Below are 19911 nucleotides of genomic sequence, written 5' to 3'. Positions count from 1 at the left end.
TGGTGTATTTGTTTGCTTCTTGTAACTTGTGTTTGGTTGGTAAATACTAGCCGATACATGTTCCTAGGCATCATGGAAAAAATAAGGACGTTACCACTAATGGTTACTTAAAGGGGTTTCATGGAAAATGAAAGAAGAATTAATTCTACATGATTTTTAGTTACTTTTATCTTGAGAAGAAACTTCTTAGGGGCTAGCAAAGATGTAACAACCGAGGGGTTGAGATTTAACAAAGGAACGGACTGCTCAGTTCCCATTAATTATTCTCTCTCTCTATATATAAGTAATCAATAAATGCATTAGAAAAGTTAATTGCTTTGACCGGTAAAATATCATGTCCATTTATGTTTTACGCCCTACAATGTAACGATGAAAATGGGGTTGGGTAGACCTAACCCAACCCGAATTGACCTAGCTCGACTCAGTCATGCCGAAGATGAACATTCATTAGTGTTAATGTTGTTAACTGTTAAAACTTAAAAATATATATATATATATATATATATATATATATATATATATATATATATATATATATATATATATATCTATATATATTTGCCGCACCCCCGCACCCAAGTTTTTTGAAAGTGCCGCACCCCCATACTCGCACCCGCACCCGCACCCGCACCCATGTGACATAGCAAGTTGAGAAGCATGATGAACCGGTCAATTTCTATTAAGCCATTAAATCTCATAAATGGATAAAGCCTATGAATAAAGAGATGGAGGCTCTACATGAGTGCCAAACCTGAGAAATGGTTCCTAGACCCGAGGAAAAAAACGTTGTGGGGTGCAAGTGGGTTTATAAGATTAAATATAAGCTTGATGGATGCATTAAGAGATATAAAGCAAGACTTGTGGCACAAGGTTTTACACAAAAATATGAGTAAGATTATGATGAGACTTCCAGTCCCGTGGTTAAAATGGGAACAATTCGGATTGTTATATCCTTGGCAGTTGATTATGGATGGTAGTTGAGTCAGTTAGACGTAAAAAATGCCTTCTTACATGGAGATCTGAAGGAAGAAGTTTTCATGGAACAACCTCCTGAATATGCTGAAGGAGATCCCAATGATTATGTCTGTAAACTGAAAAGAGACCTTTATGGATTGAAGTAAGCCTCTCGCTCTTGGTTTGAGAGTTTTTCTCTCAAAATTCAAAATTATGGCTTTCACAGATGTTCTTTTGACCATTCCCTATTCATTTTCAAGGATAAAGATGCTACTACCTTATTACTTATATATGTTGATGACATAATCCTTATAGGCAATTCAGACAGTCATATCCAGACAGTAAAGAAATTGTTGATGCAAAATTTCAAGATGAAAGATCTTGGTGATTTAAGATATTTTCTTGGAGTTGAAGTGGATAGAAGATGTGATATTTTAACTCTTACACAACATAAATATACTCTTGATCTTTTGAGTAGGGCAGGAATGACAGATTGTAAACCCCTAAACACGCCTAGTGTTTTGCATCAAAGGCTAAGCTCTAATGATGGGGACTTATATAATGATCCAACTAAATATCGGAGCATTGTTGGGATGCTTCAGTATCTTACCTTCACCAGGCCAGACATTGTCTTTTTTGTTAATCAGGTATCTCAATTTATGCATGAACCAAGAACTAGGCATGTTGATGCTGTGAAGAGAATTTTAAGATTTTTGAAAGGAACCATTGGAGATGGTCTTCTTTATCAAAGAAATTGGCCTAACAATAAGGGGCACAAAATTATCACTTATATAGATGCAGATTAGGCAGGTGATCCAAATGAGGAGATCTGTTCCTGGATATTGTATATTCATTGAAAGAAATTTGGTGTCATGGAGTAGTAGGAAACAAAGAGTTGTTGCTAGATCCAGTACTGAAGCAGAATACAAGTCTATGGCAGCCGGGACAACTGAAGCTACTTGGGTCAGACATCTTCTAGCTGATCTAGGAGGAAGAATTTCTCAATCATTTTTGTTGTCTGATAATCAGAGTGCTATTAACATTGCTTACAATCCAATACAGCATGGTCGCACGAAACATATTGAGATAGATCAACACTTTATCAGACAGAAAGTTGAAGACAAGGAGATTGAGCCTTATCACATTCGCACGGAAAGTCAAGTTGCCGACTTTTTCACTAAAGGCCTAACAAAGCATCATTTTTGGTTCTTAAAAAACAAGTTGTCTATGGTCCAAGACCATGTACAATTTGAAGGAGGGTGATCAAATGTGATTAGGTGTAACTGGATCTGGATTGGATCTAGATCTGTGCGTCTGGTCACGTAATCACATTTTATATTGTAATGGCATATTTTGTAACTTGTTTGTATTTTAAACCCAATGTATATTATGTTGCTTATAATACCATTAGGGCATGCCTATTGCAAGTGAGGCTGCCGTTTTTCCTTTGCATCCCTTTCTCATTCTCCTTCTCTCTATTTCCTACTGAAACAACATTGTGGTGGCTTCCAGGCATCCGATTCAAAAAATATTTTCAGTCAACACATTCATTGATATGAAATTTGAGTTACAAGTCTCATAAGATTCAACCATATTCATTATGGGAATTACTCTTCTGATTGGGAACAAGCTTTGATTTAGTTGGAGAGCATGAATCAACTTTTCGGTTATGGAAGAATTATGTCATGGACGAATTATGAGTGGATTGAAGATATTAAAAGAATCCATATACTAAGTACTAACCCAAGTTTGTTCATTAAGTATTGCGATATCTGATGAAATTTGTATGTCTGAACGATCTTAGAGAAGTAATATTTTCATTGTAGAAGAAAATTTCAGAGTTAACAAATGCCTTTTACATACTTCATTTGTATATGATTTATTTTAAAATATTAGATGATATATATGTGTGTGTGTGAGAGAGAGAGAGAGAGAGAGAGAGAGAGAGAGAGAGAGAGAGAGAGAGAGAGCATCCACAAGGGCTTCTCTTAGATAGCATCTGCAAGGGCCTGATAGCATCCACAAAGGCTTCTCTTAGATAAATTTCAAAATCAATTCTTCATATACCCCTTACCTTTGTGGACAAGCAAGGAATGATCATTTTCAGTGTACCCCTGTGGTTGTTCCATATAAACTTCTTCTTTCAGGTCTCCGTGTAAGAATAAAGTCTTAACATCAAGTTGGTTCAACACACAACCATGATGCACGGTTAGAGACAAGATGATACTTATTGTATCCATTTTAACAAGGTTTAATGTCTCATCATAATCCATGCCATACTCTTGCATCAAAACCCTTTGCAACAATCCAAGCTTTATACCTTTCAATAGTCCTATCTGATTTATATTTAATCTTATAAACCCACTTAGACTCTGTCACATTTTTATCTAAAGGCCTTTTAACAACTTCCAACGTTTGGCATTCATGCAATACTTTCATTTCTTCGTTTATGGTTTCAACCAATGTTTGGTTTAAATTTGTTGGCTATGCTAATAGTTATAAAGGGTTCATGTGCTATGACATCAGAAATAGATGTATTCATATTTTCATAAATATAGTATGCCTCGGCCTCCCTGATTATCCACAACCACGTCCCCTGCCTCCTTTAAAGTGTCCACCTCTTCCACAGCCTTGTGAAACATTAGTGACAAGAATTTCTTGAGTTTTACTAGAGGCATTTGCATCAACCGAAAGAGTCATCTCATAATGTAATGATTTGGCCCTCAAATTCTCCAATGTAGGGAGAAAACCTGAGTACTGTAGGATGGTAGAGAGGATGTGATATTCAGGACCAAGACCGCTGAGAGCCTATTGGACCATATCATTATCTGATACCTCATAGCTGACCATAACAAGTTGATCAATGATGCTCTTCATCTTGTTTAGATACTCCATGATTGGCATGGATCCTTTCTTCAAATTCTGAAATTCTCGCTTCAAAAACATTATCCTAGACTATGTCACAGGGATTCGGCTAGCAGGGTGCCGCCAGGGTGCCGCACCCGCATCGATGCGGGTGCGGGTGCAGCACCGGGTGCGGTCAACCCGATCCTGGGTGCGTTGACTGCACCCAAGATCATTTCGGTCCATTTTTGTTTGGATTAAAAAAAAAAAATTGCCCTACGAAATGGCTGCAGAATTTAAAAAAAAAAAAATCTGGACAGCTGCTTGCTGCTGCTGCTCTTGTTTTATACAGGGGCACTTGTGTCCACAACATCTGACAAGCTTTGTTGGCATCCCATGCTATTCTTGCCTCCAAACAATTAATTCACATCGTTGGAAAACATACTGTTAACTTGGAAATGATGATCCATCTTCCTCAAAAATTAAAACCAAAATTCAAGAGCCTTTTGAAGTCTTTATGCTTCAACCAACCAAATCCTTTTTCGTCAAGGATTTTCTCTCTCCATAATAAATGATAATAAATGATAATAAATGATAATGATGGTGGTAGAGTAGAGCCTTGGTGGCTATTAGTATTCACTTTTCTCCTGACGAGGTGCTCTAGCCGTAGCCTTGTGTAGACCTCTCTTTTCTACATGTCAAATCCAATAAATTTCTTTTAGCTATCATCTGTGTGCAACTGTATATAAAATGAAATTTGAAGAACCCCAGGCAGTGGCGTGGCAGTGGTGTCGTAGGCCTCTTGAAGACTCTCTCTCCAACAAACCATGTCAAACCTTTCGCTTATATTTTTTTTCGTGAAGACCAGGAAGTTTCAGACATTATTGAATCATGACAGTCAGTAGAACGCAGCAGGCTGGGTCAATCAGATTGCCAATCCTTTTGGTTCATCAATTTTGTCCCGTTGAGCTAAAGTACACAAGCAGAACGTGGGTAACAAGTCTTCACCCCGACCCCCTTCTATATATATATATTTTACATTTTTGCCCTTGCCGCACCCCCGCACCCATTTTTTTTTGGAAGTGCCGAATCCCCGCACCTGCTCCCGCACCCGCACCCGCACCCATGTGACATAGGCGAGGAGTATTGCGCTTTTGAAGTGAGTTTCCGGGAAGCACGCTTTCCACATACCTAAAAAGCTTTCAGTAACTCTGGTTACGACTATGCATTTTCTAGTGTTAAGATATGAAAAAAATCAAAATTCATATTGTATAATCACTAAATTTAGCATATGACATCAATGACTAAGCTATATAAGCATTCAACTATACATAATTGTTAATATTTATGATTTAAAAACATATAATTCTTTATAACAAGTATTCTTTTATGGGAATGATGCATTAAAATCATAATGCATGAAAAAAATACGTAAGTGGCATGTGGATCGGCAGTTTAGAATCGGTGACCCAATTGGTGTCCAATCCGGGTCGACTCAGGTGATTCCCGAGTTGACTTGCTGGGTTTGCCAACTATGATGACAACCCCTTTGTCATCCTTTTCCTCTTTGAGAATATACTTTGGTGGAGGGACGATGGACCCATCAAGGTGTCCAAAGAGATCTTGACTTCTAATGAAAGATGCTATTTGCGTGTTTAAATTGTTCAATTTTTCAGAGACTAGGGGTAAAAAGTTCGAAAATAAGGACAATTGTGGGTTTGGATCCATGAATAAAAGAATAATAAGAATAATAGAGAAAGAAAAGAATGGAATATTCAAATTATCATGCCAAAAAAATAATTGCTGAGCCTTTTTTTTAGGTCGGGATGCCACAACAAGCAGGGACCAGAATCAGCTTGATCAGAAACTGGATGTTTCTGAAAATTTTTTTATGAACTTTCAATATGGGTGATGTGATATATGAAACCAAGAAGGAACTCTGCAAATCTGCAGATGATAAACAGAATATGCAGACCTTAATATGCTCGATTTGGATCCAAATAAAGGCAGAAATAACAGGTTATTGAAATTCTTTATGACGTCAAGGCAAAAGAAATGAAAGAGGAGAAAAAACTGAGAATGACGTCAAAAAAGGGTTTTAAGAGAATTAGAAAATCAGATTATTATCAGATTCTTTTCCTTTGGACAGATTGAGCTGCAACGACAGTCAAACAAATTGGGAATAATAATATTGGAACAACAAGGGATTTAAAGCAGAAAAGAAGTAAAAGAACAAGAAAAAGAAGAAAGAAAGATGAACAAGAGAGAGGGGAAACTTGAAGAGAGGCAAACAGGAAAAGAGAACCCAAGATCTCTTAAGACGGACCTTAATGGATGCTATCAGATGCGCTTTTGCTTTGACACCATATTAGAATTGATACCTTATGGTGTTCCAGAACATAGCCAAAGAAGAAGAGAAGACAATTAAGATTGGGGCTGCAACTCCTTGTATAATGATTCCCAATGAGGGGACGTTGGGTAGATCTATTCTATTATATAGAAAACATTACAAGGCTTTCCATATTTGCCTATAACACAAACTCTACAACAAAGAAACCTAGCAGCAATAGGAAACCAACACCAATAGGAATCCAACATCACGGAAACCGGCTTCAATAGGAAAACCAGCTTCAATAGGAAACATCAGCTGTATTGGATCTGGATTTGGATTCGGATCCAAACCCAGATCCAATGTCGTTATCTCTTAATAAAACAAAAGAATGGGGGAGGCGCTCGACAGGTTAGAGCACTCCTTTCTCTCTCTCTTCTTCTTTTCTTCTCTTTCTTCTTCCCTTCTTTGTTCTTCTTCTTCTTCCGTATATTTGAAATTGTTTATTGTTACTTTCAGTTTCTGTTATTATTTGCAAATATGCAGGTGAATGTGTATGTACATGTACTTAGACTGTTACATCATGAAAAGTAAAAATTTATGCCATATTTTCAGTATTTATTTGAGATTTCCTATTTCTTATTGGTTGTTGCTTCATCAATAAAGCATTTATTTTATTTATTTATATTTTTATATATTTTTAAGTTTTTTTGAGTTTTTAAAAATGTATTTGTAAGGCTTACGCTTTACACCTTACTTGATATTTTGGTGAGCGCTTCACTACGCCTCAACGCTTTTCACAACATTGAATGATACTATTGCAATATTTTCATTTTGAATTATAATTGTTTTGCAATATGTTGGAATTTTTATCAATTTCAGATTGGTGCCTACAATGCATGCAAACACACATGCACACATTATATATAGCCAAGCTGTTTCCTAAAAGAATTTTGCAATGAACTTTTAATAAATGGAAAGAACTCTGGTTGAAAGGGTTCATTATGCTGGTTGCACCATGCTTTAATCCTGGCTACCAATAAGTTATTAACATGGATTTAAATCTTTTGGCTTGAATCCATGAACAGCACCCTAATGCTCTCTTGGTGCAAAACTTGCTTGATGACAAGTTTAACTAGACTAAAACATCGGAGGAAATTGAAAAATGGTGGTTCAAAGCTGCTGGAAGGACTGATGGTCTCCAAAGATACGCAAGTGATGTGACTGGCCTTCAGAAGTAGTTTGCTTGGTAGCAAGAGCAAGCTATGCAATTCATCGGTCCTGGGGATTGTCAACATGCCACATCATGATTGTACTCATTGATCCTCACCATGATTCTATTTCATCATGGGTGTAATTTAGGGACATGGGATTGTGTTGTAATTCGATAAGTTATTTGGAATATGGCAGAACGAAAGACCAAAGAAAGGAAGAAGAATGCACAAATGCGGGTTCAGCACCAAATGCTGGTGGTTGTTTCTTGTTGGTTGTGAATGCAACAAAAAGATGCCACATCCTGATTTTACTCATTGATTCTCACCATGTCCACGATTCTGTTTGATCATGGGTGTAATTTAGGGTGAGATATGGTATTCTTCACAATATGGGATCATTCCCTCTTTGCCAACAGTCTAGAATACGCATGCCTTTTATCTATGGTTCTCCTTTGATTTCTTATCTCATGTTTTTTCAATCTCTAGGTCATCGTAATTTTTCCTCTGTATTATTTTTTCTTGTCTTTTAAACAACATTTCCACCAGTTTGCGAAGTCTATGCTATCTACTTGGAAAGAAATCAAAGTTGTAAATGGTGAAATTTGTTTGAGAATAGAATTTTTATTAAGACAAAAATGGTAGCTTTTTTAGCTGCATCATCTTCTCTGTCTTTGTTTATCAGTCTTGTGAGAGTTTCAGACAGAAATGATGAACAATTTGAAGGATCAAAGATGAAATGCTTAAACTACAAGGGATCTCAGGTTCAAACATCATGTGGGGAAATCCTGAGCTTGACTATCAAAAAGAAGTTTCTTTCTCAAGTGAAGTATGTTAAAATTTACATGTTCATGTACTATGCAAATAATGGTTGTGTGTAGTTAAGAATAAGCCAAGTTGGTGACATGCACACCCAACTTCAAAGTAGATAAAATGTGAATTCCATGTTTCTCTTTCCTCTCTTATTTTGTGTATCGTCATCATTGTAGTTTCACATAAATGATTAATTTATTACTGAAGAATATATGTTTTGTAGCAAACAAACAATAAAATGGCTGGATGATCCTGTTTTAGGAATACAAGCAATTGCACCCTGAGGTCACTGTCCTAGATCCTCCTAATGCCATCCAGCACTTAGACAATCGCCAGTCCATGCTTCAAGATGTTGCTGACTTGAATCTTTCTGATTCTGAAGGTATCACCCATAAAATAGTTCTATTTTTATACAAGCAACTGCTGATCATAGTTTTTTCAGAGACACGCTTGTTTTGTAGGTTAATACTATATGATATCCCAGAATCCCCAATATAGCAGTTAGTTTCTACTGGGCAGACATATGGACATAAATAAAATCTGAATGGTGACACTATATTGACCATATAGGGAGGAGGCTGCACTGCATAATCATGGTAGTACTTAAGCATCCAATCAGAGTTTAGCATTGGAAGAGGATAATCTTTAGTACTCAGATGGCTATAACTTATATAAGCTTCAAGGGACAAGACCTGCACCTTGCACAAGAAAAGACTAATGATGTAAACATGTGTGTTCATGTGTGTATGCTTGATCACCACTATGGCCTTTCCCAGTGGAGAATGGCTGAGCTACAAAGTATGTGGGGCATTCTACTTATCCCAAATGTAGTGATCAAACGTTGTTCTTATCTTCTGTAGTATTACTATCACAAACATTTAGATGGACTCATAAAAGCTAGGATATGAAGCTTGATTCGGACGACCATGGTTACACTAAGGGCATGTTTGGAAGCGAGAAAATGGTAGGAAAAATGCAAGTAGGAAAGAAAAAATGACAACTTTTCCAACCATTCCAAACGAGAATTTTTGAAAGGAAAGTTTTTCTAAAAAGTGTGATTTTTGAGAGGAAAAATTCCTCCACCTGGAGGCGTGGAGGAATTTTTTCTATCAAAAATTCTTTTTGATTAGGGCAATCATTCAACCTCAAAACAACTCATCTCATGTACTGCCACAAGAAGACCTTCCTTCATGTTCATCTTCCTCCCAGCCACCACCATTTCCAGGCCTCTCTCTCTCACACACATACACACATACACACATTTTCCATTCTGTTTTTCTCATGCTACACAAACAAGTGAAAAACTTTCATTTAGAAAAGTTATATCAAAACTTCTCATAGGCAAAATTTTCTTTTCCTGTGAGATTTTTTTTGCTTCCAAACGGGCCCTAAGTCTTAGGCCAACATGCTATAAAGAAGAAAAAGAAGACCTCATTTCAAACCATTTTTACGACACAAAATTGTGGCTTTGTCTCCTTTCTATCAAACCATTTCCTACCATAGCAAAAATATGGATTTGGAACCCCTTGATCCAAAGAATAACGATTAGTCAGTTTATCTGTATTTCATCTTAATGGCAGGGAAAGTTCGTGTCCCTAAGCAGCTAGTTGTAACCACAGATCCAGGAGCTATTCCTGATGCTGTTGCAAGAGCTGGATTGAAACTGCCTCTTGGTAAGAAGGCTATCTGACTTAACTGTGGCTTTGCATCGTTCTCCATTATTGTTTTAGTTCTCTTGTGGTTTAGGGGAAACATGACCAACTCCACCAGAAGCACTGGTTCTGCTGTGCTATATATATATATATATATATATATATATATATATATATATATTGCATGTGTATGAGAGAGAGAGAGTTGCACTTTGTTTTTGAATTCTATAAATCATTTATGATGTTTCTTTTTGTTTATAACAGTTGTGAAACCTTTTGTTGTCGATGGAACTGCCAAGTCACATGAACTATCTCTTGCTTACGATCAGGTGTCTCTGTCACAACTTGAACCTCCAGTGGTGCTTCAGGAATTCATTAACCATGGTATATTATCACACTTTGTATGGCTGTTAAAAATTTCTCTTTGCCTTTAGCCATTTCAAAGGATAGACTTTCTATAGCATAGTTGCTCCTTTCCTGAACTTCGTTGAAGAATCAGTTAATTTCATGTGCATCTCGTCCATTTTGTACACATTCTATGTTTATCACATATAGCGATAATCACTAGAAAATCCCTTAATTATTTCATTTTGTTATGATAGCATATTTGATTTTTCATAAACTAAGTTGTCTTTCTGTGGTATTTTGTTCAGGTGGTGTTCTTTTCAAGGTTTACATTGTTGGTGATGCTGTCAATGTGGTTAGGCGCTTTTCACTACCTGATGTTGATAAATGGGGACCATCTGGTTATGGAGTCATCCCATTCCCAAGGGTGTCATGTGCTGCCGCTTCAGCTGATGGTGCAGACCTAGATCCATGTGTTGGAGAGCTTCCTCCGAGGATTTTGCTAGAAAAACTTGCAAAGGAACTCCGAGACAGGCTGGTAAGCTATGTCACATGGGTATGGGTGCGGGTACGGGTATGGAGGGTATGACACTGAAATTTCAAAAAATGCGGGTATGGGGACACGGCTATATATATATATATATATATATATATATATATATATATATTAAATATCACATAAATACAAAATAAATTCAAAATAAACTGAATATAATCTAAATATATATGTTATATCTAAGATATATATTATATACTGAAAATATAATTATAAATTATAAATTGAATACAAACTTGTATGTATGGAGGGTAAAATGGAGTGTCCAAGTGTCGATGTGTGTCGACACGGGTGTCCTCGAGTCGATGTTAAAATGTACTTCATATATATATATATATTATATATATTACATCAATACCCGATAGGGGTATTTTTGTAATTTCACATAGTTGTTTTAGAAAACAACTATTTTCGAGTTTTGCTAAAATGTATTTTTTTTTTATTTTTTACAATTCTTTTTTGTAATTTTTAGAGACCAAAAGGGACTCCAACCATAGAGTCGTCAACGGTCACAAATGTGACCGTTGGGGGCTCCCAACGACTCCATGGGAGCCCCCTTTTGGGCTCTCCTTTTGAGGCCTTTTGACCTTCCTTTCTCTCCTCTCCCTCTTGTATAAATAGGGGTGAACCCCTTGTATATTTTCATTCTTGAGAGCTCTCTCTCTTTTCAATAAGAGGCTTTTTATATTGTTGCCTTCTTAAAGGCTTGTGCTTGTATTGTCCCTTAGTGGACTTGTGATATTGTCTCTTTTATTCATTGTTGTAAGTGCGTATAAGCACTCTTTACATTTCCGCAATATCTCATTACATGGTATCAGAGCCACTCGATTCTTGAAGGAAAGGTGTGGTTCGTGTATTTCATATTTTGTGTATCTCTTCTCACTTCTTGGAAACATCATGGAGACGAAGATTGACCTATCCTTCAAGCTCAATGGAAAGAATTACATGATGTGGGCATCGACAATGGAAAATAATCTCAAAGGAAAGAAACTTTGGGGTTTTGTCATGGGTACCATTCCGGAACCTAAGCCGTAAAATCCATAAAATAGAGATCACCCCTTCTATGACCTTGCCCAATCAACTTCCCTGACTGGAGATCCTGCACGGTGCAATCTTTAGGTGAGAAAGAGACTTGGCATCCATGGTCGGTGATTTGAGAAACGGAAAAGAGATTTAAATTAATTTTTGGGACGACTCTTACTTTAGGAACAAAAAAGTTTTGAGATTTTTTGAAGTCAAGAGTTCCAATACTTTCAATTTTCAATGACGTTCCATCTGCCGTTGAAACATAGGAGGACATGGGTTCGGAAAAAACATTTGAAAGAAAGGTTTTATGAGATGTCATATGAAAAGAAGCACCAGAGTCTAGTATCCACATACTTGGAGGTGATGAAGAGTAGGCGATGGCGGCACCGGATGTTGAAGGAGAAGACTTGAGAAGATGTTGGAGAACTTCGGAGATATGATTAAGAGTTTCTTTGATATCTCCTTCTTTGGTACTTTCTTCCTTCTTTGGAGAGCTTTCTCCAACCGTGGCAACCTTTCCTTTAAGCTTTGGACAAACCGGTCTAATATGCCCCGGTTCATTACAATAGTGGCATATAATTCCCTTTCTAGGCCCATTACTATTTTTGTTAAAATGGGGAGGTCTATAAGCTTTAACATTCGATCCGGGTCTATTAACGGCCAAAACTTCATCACTCATAATGCTCAAGCCAAGTCGAGTTTCTTCTTGACATATCTCGGCAAGGGCATCTTCAATAGGTAGGGCTTTGCTTCTATGGAGAAGAGATGCCCTTGTTCGAATTCCGGGCGAAGACCATGAAGGAATTGGAAAAAGTGCTCCTTTTCAATTTGTTCCCTTCTTAGTTCAATATCTTGTGGAGCAACTCATTTGGGTTCAAGAAGGGCAAGCTCATCCCAAAGAGGGGTTAGAGAGCTAAAATAGTCCCGGACACTCATATCCATTTGTTTGGTAGAACGAATTTTTTCTTGACAAAAAAATTGCCGAGCAAGATCCTTTTGGGTATACATACCCTTAAGGAAAAACCAAGCCTCATTGGCTCTTCTAAATTTGGCAATATTGGCACAATTTTTAAGGTCTACATTATTCATAAACCATGCCAAAATTTTGGCATGGTTACTTTCCCAATCCTCAATTTTGGATTGATGTTCATTAATGGCTTTGATGCGCTCATCGCCATCTAAAGCCTTTTCAACTTCATTTTCAATTTTGGTAAGAACAAGAGAGGGTTCGGGAGTAGTTCCCATAACAAAGCCCCAAAGTTTCTTACCTCTTAGATGATTTTCCATAGCAGAGGCCCACATGAGATAGTTGGACCCATTTAGCTTGAAAGAAAGCTCCACTTTAGAGTCACGTTCCATCGACACCAAATATTCTTCCTTTCTTCAAAACTTTGAGAGGCACGCATTCCAAGATGTCAAAGAAAAAAGCCCAATCACCAACCGTGCTCTGATACCATGTAATGAAAAGAGGCGGAAGCACCAATAGAGCAAAAGGTCACTCTTTAAAAGTGACTACAAGAGCCAAGAACACAAACACCAAATGTGCACACACACAACTCACAAATATAGAAAATGACTTAAAGTCATAAGTTGGATTTTATTGAAGAAAGAAAGAGAAGGGTGTAAAAACCCATACATTTAAGAGGGGAACACCTCCTCTATTTATAGAGGAGGAGAGCACAAGAAGGGACCACAAGGGGGCTCCCTTGTAGTCGTTGGGAGCCCCCAACGGTCAGAAATCTGACCGTTGGGGCCACAACGACTACAAGAGTGGGGCCCCTTGTGGTACAAACAAAAAGCAAAAAGAAAAAGAAAAAAAGGGAAAAAAGGAAAAAGAAAAAGAAAAAACAAAAATATAAAAAGTACATTTTGCAGTTTTACAAGAATACCCCTATTGGGTATTTTACTAAAAGCAATATGTATATATATACATATATGTATATATATACTTATATATATATATACGAATGTATATATATATATATATATATAAGTATATATATATATATAAGTATATATATATATATATATATATATATATATATATATATATATTTTAACAGAACCTATAAACCTCCTCATTTTGGGAAACAAGGAAACTATAATGGAGGAAGAAAAATGATTGTTTGTCATCATTGCTATGAGCCGGGTCACACTAAACCCGCTTGCCCAAAGCTTAATGGAACTTTCAAGCCTAAGGTGGCCTCTCTTGAAAAATCTACCACCAAAGAAGATGAAGGCAAAAACAATGACCTCAATGAGACTCTTGGGCAAATATCTATGGCTCTCCAACAAATTCTAAAAGTTTCTTCCTCCACATCGGGTGCGGCTATTGCTTCTACATCTTCACCCGGTACGTATTCTTGGATCCTTGACTCCGGAGCCTCTTTTCATATGACCCCTCATGAAAATGCACTTATTGATATTTGCACCAATTCAAAGGATTCTTGTGTTTCTACGGCCGATGGAACCTTTTTAAAAATTTCAAGTATTGGTTCTTTTAAAGATTTTCAAAATTTTTGTGTTCCAAAAGTAAGAGTTGTTCCCAAACTAAATTTAAACCTTTTTCGGTCTCCCAAATTGCCGACCATGGATGTGAAATATCTTTCTCATCTAATGGTTGCTTTGTGCAGGATCTCCGGTCCGGGAAGCGGATTGGGCAAGGCCATAGAAAGGGAGACCTCTGTTATATGGACCCTCTCGATCTCCCTACAAATTATTTTTGTTCTTATATCCAAGAAAAAAGCATGAAAACTTGGCATAAAAGACTTGGTCATCCAAGTTATTCCAAAATGTATCTTTTCCCTTTTGGAAACAAATTTTGTAAGGAAAAAGAAATTAATTGCAAAGATTGCATTTTTGGTAAAATGAAGTCTATTCCATTTTCAACTAGAAATTTTCTTTCATCAAGACCTTTTGAATTGGTGCATTCAGATGTTTGGGGGGCCTTCTCCGGTTATGTCTAAAGGGGGCTATTCATATTATGTTACTTTTAGTGATGACTTTACTCGGTATGTTTGGATTTATTTTCTTAGTCATAAATCGGAAGTATTTTCCTTCTTTAAAGATTTTCATAGAAAAATTCAAAATCAATTCCAAAGTAACATATCTATTTTAAGATCTGATTCCGGTGGTGAATATTTATCTCACGAATTTCAAAACTATTTAACCCTAAATGGCATTTGTCATCAAAGGTCATGTCCTAGGACTCCTCAACAAAATGACTTAGCGGAAAGGAAACATAGGCACATTATAGAAACCGCTAGAACATTACTTGTTTCTAGAAATATTCCAAAGAAGTTTTGGGCCGAAGCCGTTCTAACCGCAACCTATTATGATTTTAAGAATGATAAACTATATGTTTCAAAAGATGTAACATTTCTAGAAGAAGAGAATGGTTTTGATAAAATGGAAGAAGCAAATGAAATTGATTACATATTTCTATATGATCTTATTGATGACATACAAGAAGATTTTCTTGAAAACATAGAAGATACATGAGGCATCCCATCTTGATATAATACCCTTAAATAATAATGATACAAATATGAATGTTTATTCAAGAAGAAATCAAGAAAACCCTATTAGTGCCCTCGAAAAATACTCCCAAATTTCTGAAGAACCACAAGTTAGACATTCTTCTAGAATATCAATACCACCAAATAGGTTTGTATCCTATGATTCCTTAACACCCAATTATCGGGCATGTTTAATAACCCTACACTCTTATTTCGAACCCACTCACTATAATCAAGCTAAATCCATACCACATTGGGTTGAAGCAATGCAAGTTGAACTAAATGCATTAAAAAAGGCTAATACTTGAGAAATAGTTAATCTACCTCCACACAAAAAACCTATTGGGTGTCGCTGGGTCTTCAAAGTTAAAACTAAAAGCGATGGCTCTTTGGAACGATATAAAGCTAGATTAGTCGCTAAGGGATACTCACAAGAATATGACATTGACTATGAAGAAACATTCGCTCCCGTAGCTCGTAGGACCAGTGTCAGGATTTTAATAGCTGTCGTATCAACCAAAAAATGACCTATTTATCAACTTGATGTAAAAAATGCTTTTTTAAATGGAAGTTTAAGTGAAGAAGTTTACATGGATCCACCACCTGGAATTAATATTAAGCAAGGTCAAACACTTCGGCTTTTAAAAGCATTATATGGCCTTAAACAAGCTCCTAAGGCTTGGTATGATCGTTTCAGTGATATCATGATAACGTTGGGATTTTATTCTTGTTATACTGACACTGCTCTTTTTGTTAAAAATGCAAGTACTAGTATCGTAATATTGTTACTTTATGTTGATGATATGATTATCACTGAGAATGATCAAAATAGTATTATTAATGTTAAAAATATGTTGAAAAATAATTTTGATATGTCTGATTTAGGTTTTCTTAGATATTTTCTTGGAATTGAAGTTGCATACTCTTCTCGAGGATATATTTTGTCACAGATGAAGCTTGCTGTAGATATATGTTCTAAGTCTGGGATTTCTGATGACAAAAAAGTAGAGACTCCCGAGGTTATTAATGCCAAATTACGTTTGGAGGATGGGGTTCTTCTGGAAGACCCCACACCCTATAGACAACTCATTGGGTCTCTCACCTATTTAACAATCACCAGACCGGACATCACCCATGCGGTTCATTCAGTTAGCCAATTTCAGCATGCTCCTACAACTGTGCATATGAGCGTTGTTCTCCGGATCATCCGTTACATTCAGAACACCATCAATAAAGGGCTATTTCTATCTTCTTCTTCTTCCTTGATTCTTCTTGCTTATACTGATGCAGATTGGGGAGGTAATCCTAATGATCGAGTCTCAACTACCGGTTTTTGTGTCTTTTTAGGGGACTCTTTGATTGCCTGGCGATGCAAGAAGCAGCAGAAAGTTTCACTATCATCTACTGAAGCTGAGTATCGGGCTATGTCAACCACGACAATGGAGCTTGTATGGCTTCGCAGTTTGCTTAAAGACATGGGGGTTGATATTACCGAAGCTTCAAAATTATGTTGCGACAACAAGAGTGCCATCTATATTGCAAGCAATCATACCTTCCATGAGCGTACAAAACGCATCGAAATGGATTGCCACTATGTTCGTGACGAATATTTACGAGGAACAATTACTCTACCGTATGTCACTTCAGAATATCAGTTGGCGGACTTCTTTACTAAAGCTCTTCCGGCTCCCCGCTTCATGTTTCTTCTTGGCAAACTTTCCGTCATTTCCCCGTAAAGTTTGAGGGGGGGTGTTAAAATGTACTTTATATATATATATATATATATATATATATATATATATAACATCAATACCCGATAGGGGTATTTTTGTAATTTCACAAAGTTGTTTTAGAAAACAACTATTTTCGAGTTTTGCTAAAATGTATTTTTCTTTTTTTATTTTTTACAATTCTTTTTTGTAATTTTTAGAAACCAAAAGGGACTCCAACCATAGAGTCGTCAACGGTCACAAATGTGACCGTTGGGGGCTCCCAACGACTCCATGGGAGCCCCCTTTTGGGCTCTCCTTTTGAGGCCTTTTGGCCTTCCTTTCTCTCCTCTCCCTCTTGTATAAATAGGGGTGAACCCCTTGTATATTTTCATTCTTGAGAACTCTCTCTCTTTTCAATAAGAGGCTTTTTATATTGTTGCCTTCTTAAAGGCTTGTGCTTGTATTGTCCCTTAGTGGACTTGTGATATTGTTTGTTGTAAGTGCGTATAAGCACTCTTTACATTTCCACAATATCTCATTACAGTCGACACAGATTTGGAGGGAAAAATGCAGTGTCCTTGTGACATAGCTGGTAAGTTGTTGGTTTGAAAAACTGTGGTTCAAAGTTAGATAGTCATAGGTTATCAAAAGGCTTAAATGGAAAGGTCATAAAAAATCCAAATTTAGGCTATATACATAGTTTAAGAGCATGGAGCAATCCTGTTACATACACTTACTGTTGGTCCACTTATATGCATAGAAGACAGTTTCCTAATTTTCTTCCTTTTTTCTTGTTGTTTGGTAGGGCCTAAGGTTGTTCAATATAGACATAATTCGGGAACATGGGACCCGAGATCGGTATTATGTAATTGACATCAACTATTTTCCAGGTTTGGCACTTGGACTCCTCATATAACCAAACTCTCATATTTCATGGCTCCATCATCATATGAATCCAAATTCTGAAATGCATGTATTTGGATAAGGGGGATTTCCTTTCCTTCCATATGCCATTTTTTAAGAAATGAATGGGAAAGGAACTCAACTTTGATTAAGAGGCATACTCAGTTTAAGGAGCTGTAGGTGATGTCTGTTAAAAATCACACATTAAGGTTATCCTGCATTGGATGCCTTGTGACTTTATTCTCTAATATAAAGGACCATTTTTACTGTTCAAGCAAACTATGATATGAATTATCTCTATGATTTTTTTTGCTTTTTACACTATTAATTTTTTAAATAGAAGTATCGACCAGACTTTATACAAGTGGCACCTTCACATTGAATACGTGTCTTGATGAAATTTGTATTGGAAATTGAAAATTTTCAGAGTGGGAGAATTATCAGTCTTAATATGAATTGGCTCTCTAGCTTCTTTGTTTTGGTGATGCTGATCAATGAGAGAATTATGGTTATCTACTTCATATATTTTATAGAAAATGAAATTGATACTGTTTTCTGCTATAGTACACTTTTTCATTGTTTTTTGCAACTAAAGCACCGTAGTTAGATATACAATCATTTGTGCTTATGTTTCTGTTGAAGAGCAGTTGTTTATCCCCCAACTAATATTATCAGCTGTTGATTTCATGTTGTCAAAGAAGCCCATTTGTATTTCTTTTTGAAGCATTTTAAAAAAAATGAAAGAGAAATTCTTGACTTCCAGAATTTTGTAGTTTGAGGTACTCTCATGCAGAGGTGTGCAAATCAATTTTTGTTTTTAGGAATTTGCTTCTAGCAATGCGAGAATGGAATTGAAAAGGGAATCTGGTTTGCTAGTGTAGTTGGTAACTGATTCTATGTCAAGTATGGCTGCGTGTTGTGACTGTTTGATTTGTCATTGTGCATATTTTTTATACCCTTGGACGTATCCATTTATTGGGCAGTAATAAATGGAGCTTGAACCTTCATAGGGAGATGTTTGCAGTGACATGCATTTGAAGTCCTTGTCTATAGATGATCCTTAGAAGAGATGATTTTTGCCAGTAAACGTATCACAGCGATGACAAGTATATTCATTACAAGCTTTTTTAAAAGGGAAAATATGGAAGAATAATTTAACTAGAGATGTTATACTAATAAAACTAATAAGATAAAGAATATATTTTAGGATCATGTGTGTGTATGCTTGTCAATGTTATGATAATTGTTGGTCTTTAGGCATCATCAACCAACTCTGCTGTTGGTACTTGAGTGCGAAGAATAAAGTTTGATCATAATGAAGCAGATAAATCAAATGCAATCTTGTCATGAAGTTCCTCAGTCCGATGTTCTGCTATTTAAGCTCTCATCAAATTTATTTTTAGCTATTTATTTTTAATGAAGGAGCTATTTATCTCATGCAGGATATGGGAAAATGCCTGGATATGAACACATTTTCACTGATTTCCTGCTAAGCTTGCGTAGAGCAGCTACGGCGCCTGAGCAGTAGTTGGCAGCCAAATAGGGAGATTGGTGATGAACATTTTCCAGTCTAAACAAAACGAGAGTATACCTACACATCCATCACTTTTCACATTTTGATTCAAAGATTGATTATGAGCTTAATGTAAGATAAAACTAATTACGGCCAAAGAGGCATCTTCTTAATATCTTTCTTCTTTGCTTGTGCTTCTTTTTCCTTTCAACTCTTTTTCTCTTTTTTGTTTTTGGTGTAAATAAAGCTTCAGTTTATTATAAAAATGCTCAACCAAAGTTTTGCTATTTGTTACCACACGTGAGCAACTCCCTGAATTCTCTGCTTCAGATATTTTCTTTTCCCCTAATGGCAAAAAAAGACATGCCACATTTAAGCTTCTCCATCTAGTGCCTGATCCCATATTCATGTGTAAAAAGGTTATTTCCATAATGGTCCCTATCTTATGGGGCTATAGAACTTTTTTCATTTCTCAAGAAAGTCCCTAATTTTTCATTAATCATTCCAAAAGGAACCCTTCACAAAGGATATAACC

General features: G+C 36.5%; 1 protein-coding gene across 3 annotated transcripts in view; it reads left to right on the top strand.

Annotated features, from left to right (window-relative positions):
- LOC149830104 (inositol-tetrakisphosphate 1-kinase 3-like) overlaps positions 1-19670 on the top strand; it is a 31215-nt gene extending 11545 nt beyond the window's left edge. The window contains exons 4-9 of one of the 3 annotated variants that reach the window (XM_090016314.1): positions 8413-8533; positions 9732-9824; positions 10068-10187; positions 10457-10686; positions 17766-17850; positions 19306-19670. In XM_090016314.1, coding sequence (XP_089872440.1) covers positions 8413-8533; positions 9732-9824; positions 10068-10187; positions 10457-10686; positions 17766-17850; positions 19306-19391 — 735 coding nt within the window. In that variant the 3' untranslated portion in view covers positions 19392-19670. Of the gene's footprint in view, positions 1-8412; positions 8534-9704; positions 9825-10067; positions 10188-10456; positions 10687-17765; positions 17851-19305 lie in introns of all 3 variants that reach the window. The other 2 variants (XM_090016313.1, XM_090016315.1) reach the window with 2 other exon arrangements.
- Positions 19671-19911: the final 241 nt, after the last annotated feature.

This window comes from Nuphar pumila, chromosome 8 (assembly GCF_984573655.1).
Source record: "Nuphar pumila chromosome 8, dmNupPumi1.hap1.1, whole genome shotgun sequence".
In the NCBI taxonomy this organism is placed as follows: Eukaryota; Viridiplantae; Streptophyta; class Magnoliopsida; order Nymphaeales; family Nymphaeaceae; genus Nuphar; species Nuphar pumila.
Note: the sequence above shows the minus strand (reverse complement) of the source record. Positions and strands in the feature narration are given on the sequence as shown.